Below are 18667 nucleotides of genomic sequence, written 5' to 3'. Positions count from 1 at the left end.
TTTTCGCATTTTGGTTATTTCGAGTTCACGCCGCCAGGTGGGTTCTGGTCACGTGGTTATCTTGCCGTTCAAGTACGTATCTCTGTCGTATAGCGATGCATTTTAGTTTTCGCATTTTGGTTATTTCGAGTTTACGCCGCCAGGTAGGTTCTGGTCACGTGGTTATCTTGCCGTTCAAGTACAGTACGTATCTCTGTCGTATAGCGATGCATTTTAGTTTTCGCATTTTGGTTATTTCGGAAAATTTCATGTTCATGTCGAACATTTCATGTTCATGTTCATGTTTTCATGTTCATGCCATGCCAGGCCACAACTTGTTCAGAGTGCCGGCGATAGCTCGCCTTCTCTTTGTGGAAAACACGGTGAGATCCTTAACATCCAACAACTAATGGGACGCAAACGGGGCGCCCAGTTTAGCGGTACACACATTGATGAATCACCCTGCCTGTGATTCACCCATGATAGGTTATAGCTGGGTCGGGATTCAAACCCAGGCTGGACAGTTTAGACTTTAGAGTCAAGTGTGCGTACCTCCAGTCCAGGCCATCCTGCCAACTTGTATGCTGCATACAGGTGAAATATAAAGCGCGAGATATTTTTATATATACTGTATATTAAAAAAAAAATTGGTGTGGTTTTTGGCGGGCTGGAACGGATTAATAGCATTTCAATGCATTTCAATGGGGAAATTTGATTTGAGATACGAGCAATTTGAGTTACGAGCTCGGTCACGGAACGAATTAAACTCGTAAGTCAAGGTTCCACTGTATACTTATATATTTTCACTTTGCGAGCGTACGCCATATATATATATATATACACATAATATGTACAGGCGGACCCCGCTATTCTCGGTTTAGCTATTTGGGGGTTCCGCATATTCGCGGTTGATAAAATGCGACTTGTTTCTCCATTCGTGGAAAAGTGTCCCACAAATTCACGGTTTTTTTTTTCTATTCGCAGTTTTTCAGGGGTGAAAAAAAATAATTTCACGAGCCGTTAGCTTGACATTTATAAAACCCATCTTTCACTAGCCATGCATAAAGCAGCTCGAATTACGCAAAAAAACATCTTCTACGAGCCATGAACATGATGATGTTGTGGTTTTTTTTTTAGTTTCAAGTTGCGGTATGGTTAAGCTGGTGCAGTACTTTTAATAAACTGTAAGCGCATTCCTTCAATACACTGGAAATGGTACCTGGTGTTGTCATTTAAAAAAAAATTTTAAGCATTTTCTTTAAAACTGCAATCATGTGCATTTGCGGTGGAAAACATTTTAAACTTTAAAAAATTTCCTATATGAATCAGGAACTGCCGGGAACGTATAACCCATCCCCCTTTTCCCCATTGAAACAATGGCACGGCATACATTCATGGGATTTTCATCCACATTCGCAGGATTTCCATCGCCCTTTGCGGATTATCGTCGCATTCGCGGGATTTGCCTGGCCATTTGCGGGATTATCGCCGACATTCGTGGGTTTTGCCTTGCCATTTCCGGTACTTTCAGCGACTTCCGCGGATTATCGGCGACATTCTCGGGATATGCCTCACCATTTGCAGATTTTGCCTCACCATTTGCGGTTTGTTCCTCTCTATTCATGGATTCTTGCAACTCGGGAAGGAATCCCCCCTTTTACATTGAAACAATGCCCCGCCATTCGCAGTTTCATAATTCGCGGCATTTCCCAGAAACGCGTATCCCCCTGCGAATAGCGGGGTTCGACTGCATTAAAAAAAAAATTATATATATATATATATATGAATACATATACAGAAAAAAAAATATATATATATATATATATATATAAATAAAAATAACAATATATATATATATATAAATAAAAATAACAATATATATGTATGTATGTATGTATGTATGTATATATATATATATATATATATATATATATATATATATATATATATGTATGTATGTATGTATGTATATATATATATATATATATATATATATATATATATATATATATATATATATATATATATATATATATATATATATATATATATATATATATATATATATATATATATATATATTAGTGAATGATTCACTATTCCATTCATCAATGTGTGTGCTGTCCCTTGGACCCCTCGGTTGGATCGGTCTCGGAACTGGGAGTCCCGTCTTATGGATTGGTGGACGTTAAAGATCCCATGGTGTCAGTATCGCCGGCACCATGGCCAAATACCAAATTCCTGCCCTAACTAGACGAATGTCAGGACTGGCCAGGCTGGTTCGTGAAAGACGGGCCAAGCTTCCCCCAGCCGACCCCACAAGGTGGGATAAGAGTGGCCGTTAAAGAACAACAAATATATATATATGAAAAAAGAAGAGAAAAAGAAAAGTGCACATCACAAATGGTGATGAAATGTGCATGCAAACTTACACGGCTGTTGGCAGACTCGTACATGTCACCCTCCACTTTGCGAGCGTATGCCACCAAGTTTCCCATGCGTCGATCCCTGAGTGCCGCAGGGTCTGGCGTAGGGAAGATTGCTTGCACCCTGCCGAACAGGCAGCCCCAGTCAGTGCCGACGCTCAGTCTGAAAAGCCACCGACGGAGAGCCACTGCCTGAAAGGGCTTCGGCAGGGCATCAAAGCCCGCCACCAAGCAATCAGGGGTTTGGGGACAGCGTGCTTGTTTGTGAAAGGTGGTTTGTTCGTGACCACCTTGCCCATAGGCTTAAAAGGATTATAAGGGTCGAGGCAAGGTGGTCATAAACAACCTACCTTTAGCTCTCATTTTTCCGTTTACAAAATTCCCAACCCTCTCAGGTTTTTAAAGAGATTACCTCACATTAGTACAGCAGAGAAGAGCAACCGAGCAACACCATCAGTGCCTTGTTGTGATGCAAAACGAAAATAGCTTTCATAAAACCAAGAAAGATGTGCTGAAGCCTCAAAGGCAAACGAATCAATAAACAGACATAAGCAGGGTTCCATATCGAAGTGCTCACAGCTTGCTGACGAGGTGGTTACGAAGATCTTGCGTAACATGCTCATGCCATGCCTTGCGCACGCCTGTGCTTGGAGCCGCTGTTGCTGCCGACGTGGACAAAGATCCCTGAGTTCCATCAGCACCCATCGGACTAGGGGGTGCAAAGCAACATCGGGCACCGTTCAGTGAAGGGTGGTGAGCATCTCAACACTTTGAACACACCTCGTCAAAAAATAAAAACAAAAACGCACAATTTGCCATAATTACGAGCTGAGCAATTTACTTTACGTTTCGGAGCATTGTACACATCAATTACCAAAGAGCGAAAGTGCTCCTTTTCAAAGGAACCAAATAAAGATTATTTCATTTCTGACAATCCAATGTGTTTGCAACACAATTTTTTATAAGCCTTGTGCTCCAGCACAATAACATTAAGTGCAAAAATCACATGAACACAAAGATAATGAAAAACAAATATGGTTGGTCTCGGCTCTTTGACGAACCTCGACAATGTACAGCACAGTATACAAATAATAAACAAGACCGATAATATAATCTAACAATGGCGTAGCCGAGCTCGTTTGATACTTCAATTGAAGAGGATAGCATGATCTGGTTGGGCTTACCAGATACCAGGTAGCAAATAATGCAAGTAATAATTTTTTTTTGACTTCAGGCATGGACAGCTGGTTCGTGAAAAAAAAACAAAAAAAACAGCAAATGGGAAATGATGAACCACTAAACTCCACATTCCTGTGCCACCTTCAGTCGAACGTCAGACATTGAAAGCACATTCTCTATATTTTCATTCCAAACAGCATCAGCATCACTCATCATTTCAATCATAAATCAATACCATAGCATTAATATATCAAAATATAATGTTAAATCACGATTGTATTGAGATTATAAAACCAGCGAACCGTCGTATTCTGCTTACTTCGAGATTTGGGAGCAAGGTCTGGGTTGATCCCATTTCAAAATCATAATTGTATTGAGGAATTTCTGAAACCACCTACCTACCCCTTCCCTTACGCCATCTGCTGGGACCACAAAATGTTCCACAGAAGGTTATTATATTTCCTTTTTGTAAAATATGCAACTGTAATGGTTACTAAATGCTGTCCCCCTGTCATGTGATCAGATCCTCAGCTTTGATTGGTGTACGTTTGTGGGGACATACGAACAGACAAACGCCGTTTTATGGGCTACGCCATTTAAAAAAACCTACATCGGTTTTGGCATAATACGAGTACGGACTTTTGGGATTTCTTTTAGCCCAAATCCTCAAATGAAGAAAGTTCCGCTTCAGGAAGCTGCATGATTTTTGCAACATTATCACGATGTTCAGAGTTGGCCTGTTAGGAATCCCACTTGAAACCAAATCTCATAATACAGACAATATGGGATTAAATTCCATACACATACCGCCATGTTTGCACATTGTCTCCCAATATCCTCAGTAAATTCGTGTAAACGTTCAATGAAACCTACCAATGTCGTTGTCTTGCATGTTTTGTGTACAAGGTCATCACATGAGCCATAGGTCAATGATTATAAAAAAGAAAAAAGGAAAATGGAGAGGAGTTTGGGTTGTACTCGACATATTCAATAGCAGCAATTTCCCAGTGTGACCCTTTTCACTCTTGCAATCCTCCTCACCGAGTGCTCTCACAGACAAAAAAATGAAAGGTAAATTAGAGCAATGTGACTGCGTTGCCAATATGCCTCCGTGTAAGTCCCTGCCCGTGGCAACAGGTAGATGCCCTCGTTGACTGTCCTAAACATAAACAAGTTTGATTTAAATCCCTTCAGTTGTTCTCAAGTATCACATTTTTACCAGACACGACATGTTTCACATCAATCGGTGAAGCGGTTTAGGAGAATGGTTTATATTTCATTTTTTATATTGGTTTTCAAGCTAATCTGGCTGCCAAAGCACGTGACGTAAGACAACAAAAATGTACACTCTGCATTTGTATCTTCTTTGGATGATTTTTAATTTTAAATTAATTATTAACGAAAAATGCACGTAAACTGATGGAGTTTTATTTTGAATTTTTGAACTTTTCTTTTCTTTAGACTTTTTTTTACGGGTTTAGCTCACAAAGCCCAAAATGTATGGGATTTCCTAATTTTATGATGTGGGAGATTTGTAAAAGGAATAATAATAATCTATATGTAATGGAGCAAGTGTATCCATGTCTAGTCACTTACGGCACCTTTTACAGCTTTTTTCCATGTGGCTTGTATTTCTCTTAGAGAAAAATAGAATAAATTGCATACGTGTTGGATGTACTCGGGGTCAGGTCATGGACACCAAAAAAAATCCACCCCTACCCCTTGTTCAGAGTGCTTAAATCCACCGTCAGCCACCAAAAAATTCACAAAAAAACATGGGGACAGCTGAAAATTTTCACCAGCACACGTGCCACAGCGCAAGTGGTTTACTGAACCCTGCTGCAGACAGAGGGGATTATTAGCCATGACACAAAATATATTTACTCCACCTACCCCCCAATCCCCCCCCCCCCCCCCCAACACCCTACAGGCTGCTCCCGAAGGGTGTAGGTGTTTCCAATAATGAATGGCAAGTGGAAGAAACAACATGTGATGAGGCGATTCCCCAATTGATGTGTTAAGTTCATGTGAAATGTCAAAAAGTTGATTTCAAACTCGTTATTTCAGGTCAAAAAAAGGTCCTGAGCGGGCTGACGGCCATCTCTTGAGATTGTAGTTTCGACCTCTGCTAATTTGGGGGAACCCCTTGGGAGCCCCCAATCCCCTGGGAGGCCCCCTGATCTGAAATTGAAAAATCTAAAGGCATGATTAAAAAATTTTTAAATTAAATTGAAAAATCAAATAAAAGGGCTGTATCAGGTTTCAGAGCAATCGGTTGGTACATAAGGGACAAGTATGGATCCAATGTTTGGGGGGTAACCCCCCCCCCCCCCCATCGGGAGCCCCCGTGATCCAAAATGGAAAAATTGAAGCCCGAGTGATTGTATGAGTTACTGTCTTGTATTAATTTCATTTTTGGTTTTTGCATTTCATTACGATTGAACCATATCCTGATGCTGTGTGGACTGTGTTTCCCCGCTGATAGACCTTTGGTAGCTTGCAACTGTTGCTGCGTTTTTGCCTGAGGAAGAACAGTTGAAATCTATCTATCTGGGTTCTTCCCAATTTTTCTGTTCCTTTCACATTTCTTTCTACTTTTTCGCATTTCTCTTTATTCATTCTAATTCTTGCTTCTTCTTTATTTTTCTCTTTCTTCATCTATCTGTCCAAGGAGAAGTTAATTCTCCGAGAAAATTTTCTGGAAGGTTCACTTGGCTGCACTTGGATGGGTTTGAGGGTTGGGGAGTAGCAGCTGAAACCCAAATCCTATCCAGGTTCGTCCTGACTCCATCTTTGCTCTTTACTTATTTTGGTTCCTTCTGATGAATCCAATGCAGTATTTGGTTTTCCATTTCATTAAGTGTCAGAACAATCAGCTGGGTGACAACGGAGGACTAGCATAATTACCAAAAAGTTGACGGACTGACGGACAGACATCATGAAACCATTTATTTAGTTTATCTCTGAGAATCGAGATGAGATGACCTAATAGTGCAACAAACAAACACACACACACACACACACACACACACACACACGACCCATTTTCAAACTAGGATGTTTTTGGTTTTTTTTGTATACAACATCGAGGCTCGTGAAAGAGCTAACATTAATCACACAAAAAGAAAAAAAACCGACACACAAAAAACAAGGGGAGCGGCAGACAAGATGGGGAGAGAAGGGGAAGGACACAAACACAACATTTGAGAGCAGGGACATTGGGAGGACTTGGGGGGAGGTGGGAGAGGAATAAAACATATGAACACTGCAAGGACTCTGGGGTGAATTACCGGGGGTAGAAAAGATCAAGGTTTTCGATGGGGGAAGGTAAGAGATGGTGGTGAACAGCTGTTTTAAAGACCTGGAGGGAGGAGTGGGATTGAAGGGAGTGGGGGAGTTTGTTTCAGAGGCGGGAGAAAAGGGGAATGAAAGAGTGAAGGTGAGCAGAGAGCCTAGACTTTGGCAGTTTAACCATAAGAGGGTTGCAGGCAGATCTTGTGCGACCTGAAGGAATATTGGGGGGACAGAGCACAGAGAGAGCTGGGGGAGCAAGGCCGGAGAGGAGTCGGTAGAAGACAGAAAGACCACCAACCTGCCTGCGGTGAGTGAGTGAAAGGCCCTCGGAGTTGACTACATCGCAGGAGATTCCAATGATTCTGAAAGCTTTGGCCTCAACAGCGTGAAGCTGAGCAAGGTGTGAGGCAGGAGCACCAGCCCAGAGGGGGGGGGGGGGGGGGGGAACAGTATTCCATTGAGCTGCGGATGAAAGCCTTGTATGTGGTGAGGAGCTCAGGTGTGCCAAGGAAGGACTTCGCACGATGGAGGATGCCCAGTCGGCGACTGGCTTTGGAGGCCAGCTTGGAAATGTGGTTTTCCCAAGAAAGATCATGGCAGAGAGTGAGACCCAAAAGCTTGAGCGACAGAACTTCTTGGAGAGGATTGTTGAGAAAGTAGATGGGAGGGTTGTCCAGTCGGTCCTTTCGGAGAGACATTGTAAGAGTGTGAGATTTGTCAGGATTGAAAGACATGTTCCACTTGTTTGACCAGTCTGTGATTTTGTCCAGGTCTGCAGAGAGTGAGGAGGCTGCAGACTGCCGATCTGAGGGATGAGGAATGGAGCGGCAGATAGTGGAGTCATCAGCAAAGAGATAGAGAGGATTTTCCAGAGAGTCGGAGAGGTCATTGATGAAGACCAGAAATAGCACAGGGCCCAGAACACTACCTTGGGGAACTCCAGCCAGAACAGGAAGGGAAGATGAGAGAAATCCATTCAGGGCCACACGTTGCCTACGACCAGAGAGGAAATCCGCAAGCCATGAGTGGAGATTTCCCTGAATACCATAGGAGGTGAGTTTGGTGAGCAGAGCTGGGTGCCAGACCGTATCGAAGGCACGTGATATGTCAAGTGAGACAGCTCTGATTTCCTGTTTGGCATTGAGGACCTCCATCCATTGTTGAGACAGCAAAAGCAACATGTCCAGAGTAGAATGACCTGGTCTGAATCCAAATTGATGATCAGAGATCAAGCCATTGGAGAAGAGGAAGGATTTGATATCTGAAGCAATGATGGATTCCATGACTTTGCTGATAATTGGGAGCAGGCTGATTGGTCTGTAGTTGCAAGGATCTGTTTTTGCACCTTTTTTGTGTAAAGCGGTAATGTTTGCTGATTTCCAAGATGCTGGCAGATGACCTTGAGCAAAAGAGAGGGTGAAAAGAACAGAGAGAGGGTGAGATAGAGCAGCAGAGCAGGATTTTAGGACCCGAGGGCTGATGCCATCTGGTCCAGTTGCAGAATCAGAGTCGAGGTTTGATAAAAACTTCTCCACCTTGTCAGGAGAGAAGGACACAGAGTCCAGGAGCAGTTGGGTTCGACTGGGAAAGGTGGGAACAGAGAGAGATGGGTTTGGGACACAAGATTTTGAGGCAAACACAGAGTTGAGGCATTCGGCTTTGTCACGTGCGGTGTCAACTGTGTAGCCATTTGAGGTAAGGGAGGGGATGGAGGGGGAACAAACACCAGAAACGGATTTGACCAGACGCCACCAGGATTTGGAGGAAGGAGACAGGTTTGAGAGTTCAATCTTGAGTGTGGAGAGATAGTGCTTCCTGGCACTCCTGAGGGTAGAAACACACTTGTTTCGAGCTTGGTGGAAGGAACTGAGATTGCCTTCAGTTGGATTAGCCTTCCAAGACGCAAAGGCAAGTTGTTTCAGGGCAACTGCCTCACCACAAGATTCAGTGTACCATGGACGGGAGGAAGGGTAAGACAACTGAAGACGAGATAGGATAAATCTGTGCATGAGAGAGAGCAGTTTGCTTTGGAAGAATTCCCAGGAAGAATTGATGTCAGAGGCATTAGAGATGGGAGACCAGTCCAGTTGATTGATGGCTGCTTGCAGACCGTGCCAGTCGGCCTGAGTGAAATGCCAGACTCGTCGGCGCTGAGGAGGCTCTCTGAGAATGGCCAGTGAGATGTCCACTTTAACAAGCACATGATCAGAAGAACCGATTGGAGCAGAAGAAGAGCAGCAGACATTTGCAGGGAAGTTAGTCATAACCAATCCCTGGTGTTGGGCTAGTGGCTAGGGTGTCAGCTTAGGATCCTAGGATCCTGGGTTCGAATCCCGGTCGATCGCTGAATTAACGCCAGGGGGGTTGACTCAGCCTGTCATCCTTCCGAGGTCGGCTAATTTGAGGACCAGTTCACTGGTAATTCCCTGTTTGTCGTTAAAGGCAGCAAAAAGGGTTGGCGTCAGGAAGGGCATCCGGCCGTAAAACATTGCTTCAAAAAGGGGACCGAAAAACAACAACAACCACGGTTCCCGAAAAAGGCCTACCCCCGCTTGCGGGGAAAAATGGCCTCTAAAGGTGGTTTTTAGTCATAACCAAGTCCAGAAGAGAAGATACTCCATTGACTGAGATCCGGGTCGGGAAATTGACAGATTGTGTCAGTCCCAATGAGTCGCAGAAGTCCTTTGCTGAGGTGCCATGGCTGGTGAGAGATGAACCCACACCCAGCCAGCTGGCATGATGACAGTTGAAGTCGCCACATATGAGGAAGAGAGAGTTTGGATGAGTTGATAGAAGTTGGTCCATGTTGTCCGACAGAGAAATGTAAATGGAGTCATCACTGTTTGGAGGACGGTACAGAACACATATGAACAAAAGGTGGGAGCGGAGAGGAAGCCGTAGCCAGAGGTACTCCTGTGGGTGGGGTGGAGAGAGGGCAGTGCAGGGAGAGTGAGGAAGAGAGTTTTTGATAAAGATAGCCACCCCACCACCAGGACGAGGATCAGGTCTATCGTACCGGAGGAGGGAGTAACCAGGAAGAGATATTAAGGAATCAGAGACATCTTGAAGGAGGAAAGTTTCTGTTAAGCAGATCAAGTCTGGATTTTCAGAAGCAACCTGAATGGAGAGATCAATCAGGTTTGAGCGAAGGCCCCGTATGTTTGAGGTCCATACCGTTAGTGAGGAGAGAGGGGGAGCATCGGGTGCAGGACAGGGGAGGGGAGGGGTAGGGTCAGATGAAGGGTGAGAGGGGGATGTAGGAAGAGCAGTTGATAGTGTGTCAGAGATTACAGAAGAGTTACAAGAAAGGGAAGGATGAGGAGGACGAAAGGTTTGATGGTGATGGAATGAGGCACAGTCAGAGTTTGTTTGAGGGGGGCAGAGGAAAGTAGAAGGTTGGGGGAGGTGGAGGTATGACATAGGAGGGAGAGGAAGTGGGGAGGAGGCAGCTTTGAGAAGGAGGTGGGAGGAGGGAGAATTTGGGAGGGATGGTTGGGGGGGAGATTTGAAGGGGAGGGGAAAAGAGATTAACACTCTTTTCAAGCTAGCAAATGCAATAAAGCAATTTAAAAGTGTCTGAGGTTACATTGTGCGTGCAGACTACAAATACTGCAAATACAGGGATTCAAGACCAGTTATAACCCCAACTAGACATCACAGAAGTTTAAAGCAACACGTTAACAAGAATGGAAAAGTATTTCCCTAAATGCTGTAACCCAGGATGGTTTTATAATGCACCATCGGCAGGTAAACATGCTCTTATAGCTACATGACCTGTCTGGGAATGATCGAATCTCGTCAGCTGTAAACCTGATCGTCAACAACTCGGTTTGACACCCCAAACCACGGTTACGGGTCTTAAGTCCCAATACGTCGTTAAGGGGGTGGGTAGGGGGAACAAAGCCAAATGGGGTTACGTGCTCACACGGTCCGCCAGTCAGATGTATAACCGAGCGACTGGTTATGACGTGTTGTATGTTACATCGCTGAGTGCTAGTCGCTGTAACCCAATTATACACGTTAAGGTCGCCGATCGTGAGCAGTCAAGCACACGTACAGCAAGAATGGAGGCCTGGTAGGAGTAACAGTTCATGAATTGCACCAAAAATGAAAGCCACAGCAAATCACAAATATACAATGAACAATATTCCCATAAATTACCCACGATGTGATCTCTACACACAATCCCTGAACAACCACAATTCCTTAGGTTCACTTATTCGACAGGAGACAATTGGGGGAAAGCACAAGACAGATCGCCTGACCTGGGTGCCGAGCTCAGCGGAGCCCATCCCATCCCTCAACAAAGGTTCTGTGGGGCCAAAGACCCATGACATCGGACGGTGCCAGCATCCCACGTGGTGAGTGCCAATCTCGCTCTGGCCTGTATTTCTGATGATCAGTCTTTCCGGCACCCACCACAGACGGCCACGAGGTCGACGTCAGCGACCACAGACACCTTGGAGGAAGTCCACTGCTCCTCGCCACAACGATGAGTCTCCGAACTGCAGCGGTTGAACAACAGCACACAGCCCGGGCTCCCACTAGACCGACCAGCAGCTCTCCTCTCTTTCAGTCCCGATGCCCATGGACTAGCCAGCAGCCCCCAAAGCAGCGACAGGCTCAGCATCAAACTCGACGTTGGACCACAACATGCAAGTGGTGACAGGTGAAAGACCACCCACACTCAAGCAAACTATAACCACAAAACTCACCGCCTCCCTCCTCCTTTTTAATACCCCCCTCAAATGCCCCACCGGCCATTAAACATGCCTCCGGTTCCTTCTTGATTGTCAAAATTTGCATATGTCTTGCTGCTCATTGGTCACACAGATTTTGGGGTAAGGGGTGTCAGTCTTCTGTGATCCGTCCACTGCCTCAGTCAATTGAGACTGCAAAGCTGGTCTGAACTGGTTTGACGTTGTTTAAAGTGTTGTACTGCTGATGTTGGAGGAATCACGAAAGACAGATGCGCGAAAAGAACATGTAACATGAAAAGAGAAACTGGGATTGGGAATACACTGAGGGAAGGGAAGGTACGATCAATCAGGGACCACTCGCACCGCATGTACTCGTATATTGCATGAATAGTACGTCATTCTTATGCAAACACAAACGAAGAAATAACTAGGTTTACTGCATTATAACTAGGTTTAACTAGGTTTATAAAATAACTAGGTTTTATCCCCGAAGCCCCTTCCAACAACAATGCATATTCTTTGCTGAAAATACATGATTTTAAAATTGAGGAGTTTTAAACCATGTTTTTGGAAAGTTCCTTGCTATACAGACACCACAGAAACTGTACAGGTTACGGCTTCTGTAAAACAGAGGTGACACTCGAAATAAAGTGATTGTTAAAATTACGGTGATCAAGATCATTCACCCTGAAAAATCAAACGTCAGCATACATTGCAGAACAAAAAACAAATATCATGGAACTGTTTTTTGGTTGACTTGGTACATCCCTTCCAAGCTCATCAATTTCAGATTTTGATCACTCGGTGTGAAAAGGTAAAAACGAGACAAGTGTACAAGTGATACATCCTCAGTAAATAATGAGTAGCAGCTCACCTTTGGACCATAATACTGGGATCCTGCATCACACCTCCAGGTTGGCTCGCCGTTGATAAGCCCACGGGACCTCCAGGTATGTTTGACATTTGTCCTTGGCCTGCAAGGTGACCCAAAAAGATTCAGCACTGATATTGATAATGCGCAAGCATCATGAAATTGCAAATCACAAAGAACGGTGTGAATATAATTGCCGTGCTTTAATAGTTCACAGATCCAATCACAAAAAAACAAAAAGAGATGAAGAGGAAGAGCAAATTCAGGATAAGTCAGATAATGCACAGATACCATAATCATGTATAACTAACGGTCCAGGGTTGTTAGGGTTAGGGTCAATTTAATGCATTTTAAATTCATGCTGTAACACACCAAAATGTGAAAAAATTCAAGGGGTGTGACTACTTTCTGAAGGCACAATCTGGGGCTTGTGAATGTACAGGGTAAGTTTAAAATGATATTTACAATTTTAATCGTGTTGGAAAGCCTGGTGTTGGCTTAACGGTTAAGATGGTGGCTCTACTTCTTCTTCTTCAACGGCAACAACTATTCCAACGTTATTGGCCATATGGGAAGGGTCATATGGGGGAGAGGAAGGGGGCGGTTGGGGCAGTTCTGGCCAGTCTTTCATGAACCTGCTGGCCAGGCCTGATATTCGACGAGCAGAATTTGTAATTTGTTCAAGGTGCCGGTGATAACTCGTCCACTCTTTGCAAAAGACACCATGGGATCTTTAACATCCATCAGGAAATCGGTGATGGCAGATGGATCATCTGGCTTAAAGTCCCTCTGAGGGACGGCGCATATACTGATGCCTCGCCCTGCATGCAAAAACACCACATTCGAGATTCAGCACATACAGGCTCAAAAAGCTATCCTACCGGCCCCCAGATAATAAAATTGCTGCTTCAAAATTATATAATTGTGCAGGAACTCAAAATGGTCGGCAAAATCAGTAAAACTGGGTACACAAGTCGAGAAATATCCAAAATGATAGACTGAAACCTCCTATGCAAAACAAACAGGTGTCATGGATTAAATTAGCATGACCAAGCGAAAAATTCTGGTGTTGGCTCAATAGTACTACTGCAAATGTTGTGTTTGTGTGCTTCCCCTCTCTCCCCATCTTGTCTACCGCTCCCTCTTTTTAAATATTTTGTTTGACTGTTTGATTTTTTTTTTTTGTGATAAATGTTAGCTCTTTCACGAGCCTCGATTCTGTATACAAAAAAAAAAAAAAAAAAAAAGGTCAAGGTGGTTGGTTTGAGATATTAGTGTCTGGAGTTTGAGTAACAGGGCCACTCAGTGGCATAGCCACGCTTACAGAAAAGATGCAATCAGCAGCCACAGGCTGCATAGAAAACAAGACAGAGCAATGAGAGATTGCAGACCCTCGCCAGGATGTTCATGACGGATGAAGGATGGATGTTCATGAAAGTCCAGTGGTGTTTAAGGCTTTTGTGTTAAAACAAATATGGTCGAACCACGCAACCGATAACGTCATCATTAAAAAAAATTCTCCACCAAATTATCCCTAGATTATGCTCTAGAAATTTCATCTTGATCAGATGAAGTTTTGAACTTGCCAAATTATGACATCATAATGGAGGCACCTATGACATCATCATGAACAGATGTTATTCCACATGGAGAGCTCTTTACAATGAGCCATGTCTCAATTTTTTCTATGCAGCGCTTTCGGAGATATAGAGGTGCAAATGTTTTTGGCTTTTCCAAGATGGCGGCCGAACCACGTGACTGATGACATAATCATCATTTTTTTCTCTCTACCAATTTATGCCTACATGACGCTCAATAAATTTCATCTTGATCGGATGAAGTTTTGTACTTGTCGAATTATGACATCATAATGGAGGCACTAATGACATCATCATTAACATATTGTTACGGTTTTTAGAACCTTCACTTTGTAAATTTAGTATTATAATTTCCTCTGTACATTTCCCCTCTAATTGGCTGTTAATTGAAATGAGTGCACCGTAGCTAGTCCATCGCATGCACGTAGCAAATCATAGGCTTCCCTCGATAGTTATCTCTTTATTCTATGTCAGTATAAGGCTCTGTCTCCCATTAATTGACTCTGCATTGCACCGAATTGAAATAAGATAGTTCCCTTTTCAAATTCCCCAAAGCCTCCATTTCCAACCGCATTGCCAACTGCATTCGCCCTCCATTGAGCACGCGGTCAGTTCGGAGAAGAAAGGCGTGTCTCCGCCCCTCGTCATCGGAAGGAGGAGTGAGCCAGCCCCGATCAACCAACCACCAAGCACGAGGGGTTTGGCTTGAGAGGGCGGAGAAAGAACGATCGGGCGGTTTCGCGAACGTTCCAGGGTGTGGCGCTATAAAACCCGTCACGCGGCGCCCCCCACGGCAGTCCACCGGGAGCGAGTTGAGTTCAGTGGAGGAGGAGCAGCAGAGTGGTTGTTGTTGAGAGTTCAGTGGAGGAGGAGCAACAAAGTCGAGTTCAGTGGAGGAGTGAGCACTGCGAAAGTTGAGTGAACCAACCGCAGCTTTGAGACCACCGTAGTCCGCCCCCCCCCCCCCCCCCCGTGACACGCAGCTTTTCGAACCGCTGCTACGCGGGAACCAATTGTTGTGGGATCGGTGGCATCGGTGGCCGTCGAGGTCGAGCCCGACGTCCCGTGCGGGAGCAAGCTCCAACTGAACCTTCCTCCCCTTCCAGCCATTCGTTCCTTTCATCATTCCCCGTGTAAGTCTGACTGTCGTCTGTCTTTTATGTTGTCCTGGGGTTTAAGTAAGACTGCATAGGTAAGTTAGTATTGCACTGTGTCTTCTGATCCTTCCATCCTTTCTGTCTTTATTTTCGTATCTTTCCTCCTCCTTGGTTCCTTTTATTGTGTAAATATTAGTAATAAATTATATTTGTTCTTCCTTACCTTCTGGTTTCCTCACATCCGTTCGTCCTTGTCTTTTCCCAATTGAATACCTGTGGCACGATTTGGCCAACGTTTAAGAATCGGGTCTCATACTTGCTTATGGTTCGTGCCGCGGCTGCTAATCCGCTCAGCAATTAACATCTTGTTCGCGGTCGCGAACGAGGTTGCTCACCTGCCTCTCCGGAGGGAGCTGGGCAACTTCAGGACTCACGTCGGTCAGTCGCACACAAGGGGATTAATCCCCCCTTCTTAAGGGGAAAAAAAGGCCGACGTTGAGATCCGTAACAATATTTTATTCCCCATGGAGAGTTCTTTACAATGAGCCATGTCTCAATTTTTTCTTTTCAGCGCTTTAGGAGATACAGACGTGCATAGTTTTTCGGTTTTTCCAAGATGGTGGCCGAACCATGTGACCAATGACGTCACAATTAGCATTAAAAAAATTATGCAGGTGGAGTTGCACCTATGGTGAAAATTTCATGTCAAACGGCCAATGGTTGCAGAGAAAATCATATTTATTCTGTGCGGACAGACAAACAGACAGACAGACAGACAAACGGACTCAAATGCAATACCCTCTCCTCAAGCGAGGGTAACAACAGCAATCAAGCAAAAGGCCGAACAGGAAGTTAACGGATAGGTCGTGTGGGAGGCTACTGCAACCAGTGTTCACCACAAAAACACACCTCTTAAGTTTAAATTAAAAACACAGAGTTTTCATGAAAAAGGATTACCGACTTCCTGAGAGCAAGACAAGGTGTGACGAGATGACAGCATGAGCAAGCTGACTTTTGAATGAAAGAGATGCATGCCTTTTGAGAAAACAGGATGACCACGTTCTCCACTCGATAACCGTGAGAAACAGACTAGCTCCGCATGTCGAAATGCACATTCACTTACCTGTATGAGTCATCAGAAATCCGTAAAGTCCACCTACAGAGGATAAATCTGTCACCTCCTACCCCAGTTCATGCCAAGACCAACGAGACGAATGGGATTTGGTGGTGTTAAGCAGATAAAACATTTTCTTGTTTCACGATGATCATTACCTCCGCCACCTACGTTTTTACCCGTGTGTTTGTTTGTTTGTGTCTGTGAGTAGGATATCTCAAAACGTTGAGGACAGATTCGGACAAAACTTTGTGGAGATATTGGGTGGGTGACAAGGACAAATTGATTAGATTTTGGTGAAGATCTGGATCCGAGAATTTTTTAGTCGTTCTTCACAAATGACAATTCTGATAGGACAAAAACGATATTTTGCACGATTTCGCAAAAGGTTATGGATGGATTTGGACAAACTTGGTGGACAAGTTGTGTGTGAATGAATGAATGAATGAATGATCGTTTTATGGCCATTTTCCCCGCTAGAGCGGGGGTTAGCCTTGCGGTCCCCATGACAATCATGGTTCCCTGTTTGAGGCAATGTTTTTATGGCCGGATGCCCTTCCTGACGCCAACCCGTGGTCACCTCTTACGATGCACAGGGATAGGGTGTACCTATTCTAAATCGGGGTACACACCGGGATCATTCATCCCAGCAAGCTGGTACTCAATTTGCCGACCTCGGAAGGATGACAGGCTGAGTCAACCCCCCTGGTGTTAATTCAGCGATCAACCGATATTCGAACCCAGGATCCTAGGATCCCAAGCCGGCACCCTAACCGCTAAGCCAACACCAGGCTTGTATGTGCCAAGGACTAATTGATTCTACTTTGGCAAAGTTCCGGATACGGATCCGATAAATTTTTTAAAGTGAGTCTTCACCATTGAGAGATGGGGCCAAAACGATATACAGTATTAAAACGTCGGTCAACGTTTAAGAAAAAAAAAAACTAAACATGATGCATGTTTCAAAAGGTTGTGGATGGATTATGACAAAACTAGGTGGATGAGTTGGGTAGCTGACAAGAACAAGCCAATCAGATATTGGTTAAAGTCCGGATCCAGATCTGGCCTATCAGTGGGAAACAAAACGTAAGCTGTTCAGCCTGGCAAAGGTATGTACTCCACTGAGTGCCGTTCTAGTTGTGTAAGTTTTGCACCTCTTTCCCAATAACGGATAATTCGGTTTGCGTCAAATGAAGCCTGACTCTCCGGGAAGACAATACTCTGCCGATCGGTGGAATTCCTCTTCCTTACATGTCAGGATTACCAACTACAATGACCACAAACTAGTCAAGACTTCTCAAACTACATACTTGTCGTCTGCTATGCTCCAGCTGGCATCCTTCAGTTAATGAAAGAGTTAATGAAAGTCATGACGGTTAAGAAAAAAAAGTCACATAATGCAAATGCAATGCAGTTTTTGATCATATAATTTTTTTTCTATCCACCATGATGATGTGAGGAATGCTGCACGGTTAAGCACCGCACCCTGCCAATCTGGCGTTCCCTGGCTGCTCCAGGATGAGCAATTTCACACGAGCATCTGCGACAGGCTTCTCTTTGATCAACCAAAGCCTTCCGAGATTTGCTCGTTATCTTTTCGACTCGCTTTACAAAGAAACAAGTTGAAAACGCCTCCAACAAGCTCCAACGGAACAGCGTACCGATTCGTGTATGGAACAAAGGTGAACAAAGATTGTCCAGTGCAGATGTGTCGTTTCAGATGTGAGTACGTGTACAAGTTCCTCCATGAGCCGAATGCAATCGTTTTAAAAGAATGAATGAACATTAATTTGTAATTTTAATGTTCTTTTGACGTGGTTCTTTTGACTTTTTGGGTTTTAAGCAAGACATGTCAGATATGTTACCACAGGGATACCTGGATTGCAGGGGCAAAGCGTACACACCCACTATAAGGAAATGCGACGTTGGATTAAGCCATCATAAGACGGTTTCATTTTGCCATACAGATGCTTTTGTCACCTGGACAACAATACCACCAACGCTCAGTTGAAGAGATCACGAGTTCAGACACCCGGTGTGCGCATTCAGGCGAGCAGCGAGCATCACGAAGTCGCCATCTTTGGGATTATAGCTGAACACCATCCAAAACCATTATCTTTTCTTCCCCTGTTAATCCATCCCAAACACACCTCTTCAAATTCCTTTTTTTCTTTCCTGAAAGTCCATTAGTGTCCATCTTGTTTATCCCGTGTACCACACCCCAGCCCTTTCTCTTCCACAGATCTCCTACTGTTGTTGTGCTTCCATCTCTCACCCCCTCTTGTCTCCCGCTCCCCTTGTTATATGTTCTATGTGTTAGCTCTGATCCGAGCCTCAACTTGGTATACAAAAGATTGAGGATAGGAACAACGCACAAAGGATGTTCAAACATTCGTTGTTTCACAGTAC

The 18667-nt window shown here is 44.2% G+C and overlaps 1 protein-coding gene across 5 annotated transcripts in view; it reads right to left on the bottom strand.

The window, feature by feature from the left end:
* CREBBP (CREB binding lysine acetyltransferase) overlaps positions 1-18667 on the bottom strand; it is a 239121-nt gene that overhangs the window by 118684 nt on the left and 101770 nt on the right. For 3 of the 5 annotated variants that reach the window (XM_078777856.1, XM_078777857.1, XM_078777858.1), the window contains 3 exons: positions 12453-12552; positions 2983-3114; positions 2412-2529 (listed from right to left, as the gene is read on the bottom strand). In XM_078777856.1, the coding sequence (XP_078633982.1) occupies positions 2412-2529; positions 2983-3114; positions 12453-12552 (350 nt within the window). Of the gene's footprint in view, positions 1-2411; positions 2569-2982; positions 3115-12452; positions 12553-18667 lie in introns of all 5 variants that reach the window. The other 2 variants (XM_078777854.1, XM_078777855.1) reach the window with 1 other exon arrangement.

This window comes from Myxine glutinosa, chromosome 5 (genome assembly GCF_964187855.1).
Source record: "Myxine glutinosa chromosome 5, kmMyxGlut1.1, whole genome shotgun sequence".
In the NCBI taxonomy this organism is placed as follows: domain Eukaryota; kingdom Metazoa; phylum Chordata; class Myxini; order Myxiniformes; family Myxinidae; genus Myxine; species Myxine glutinosa.
The sequence above is the reverse complement of the archived record's forward strand: the minus strand, read 5'-3'. Positions and strand labels throughout refer to the sequence as shown.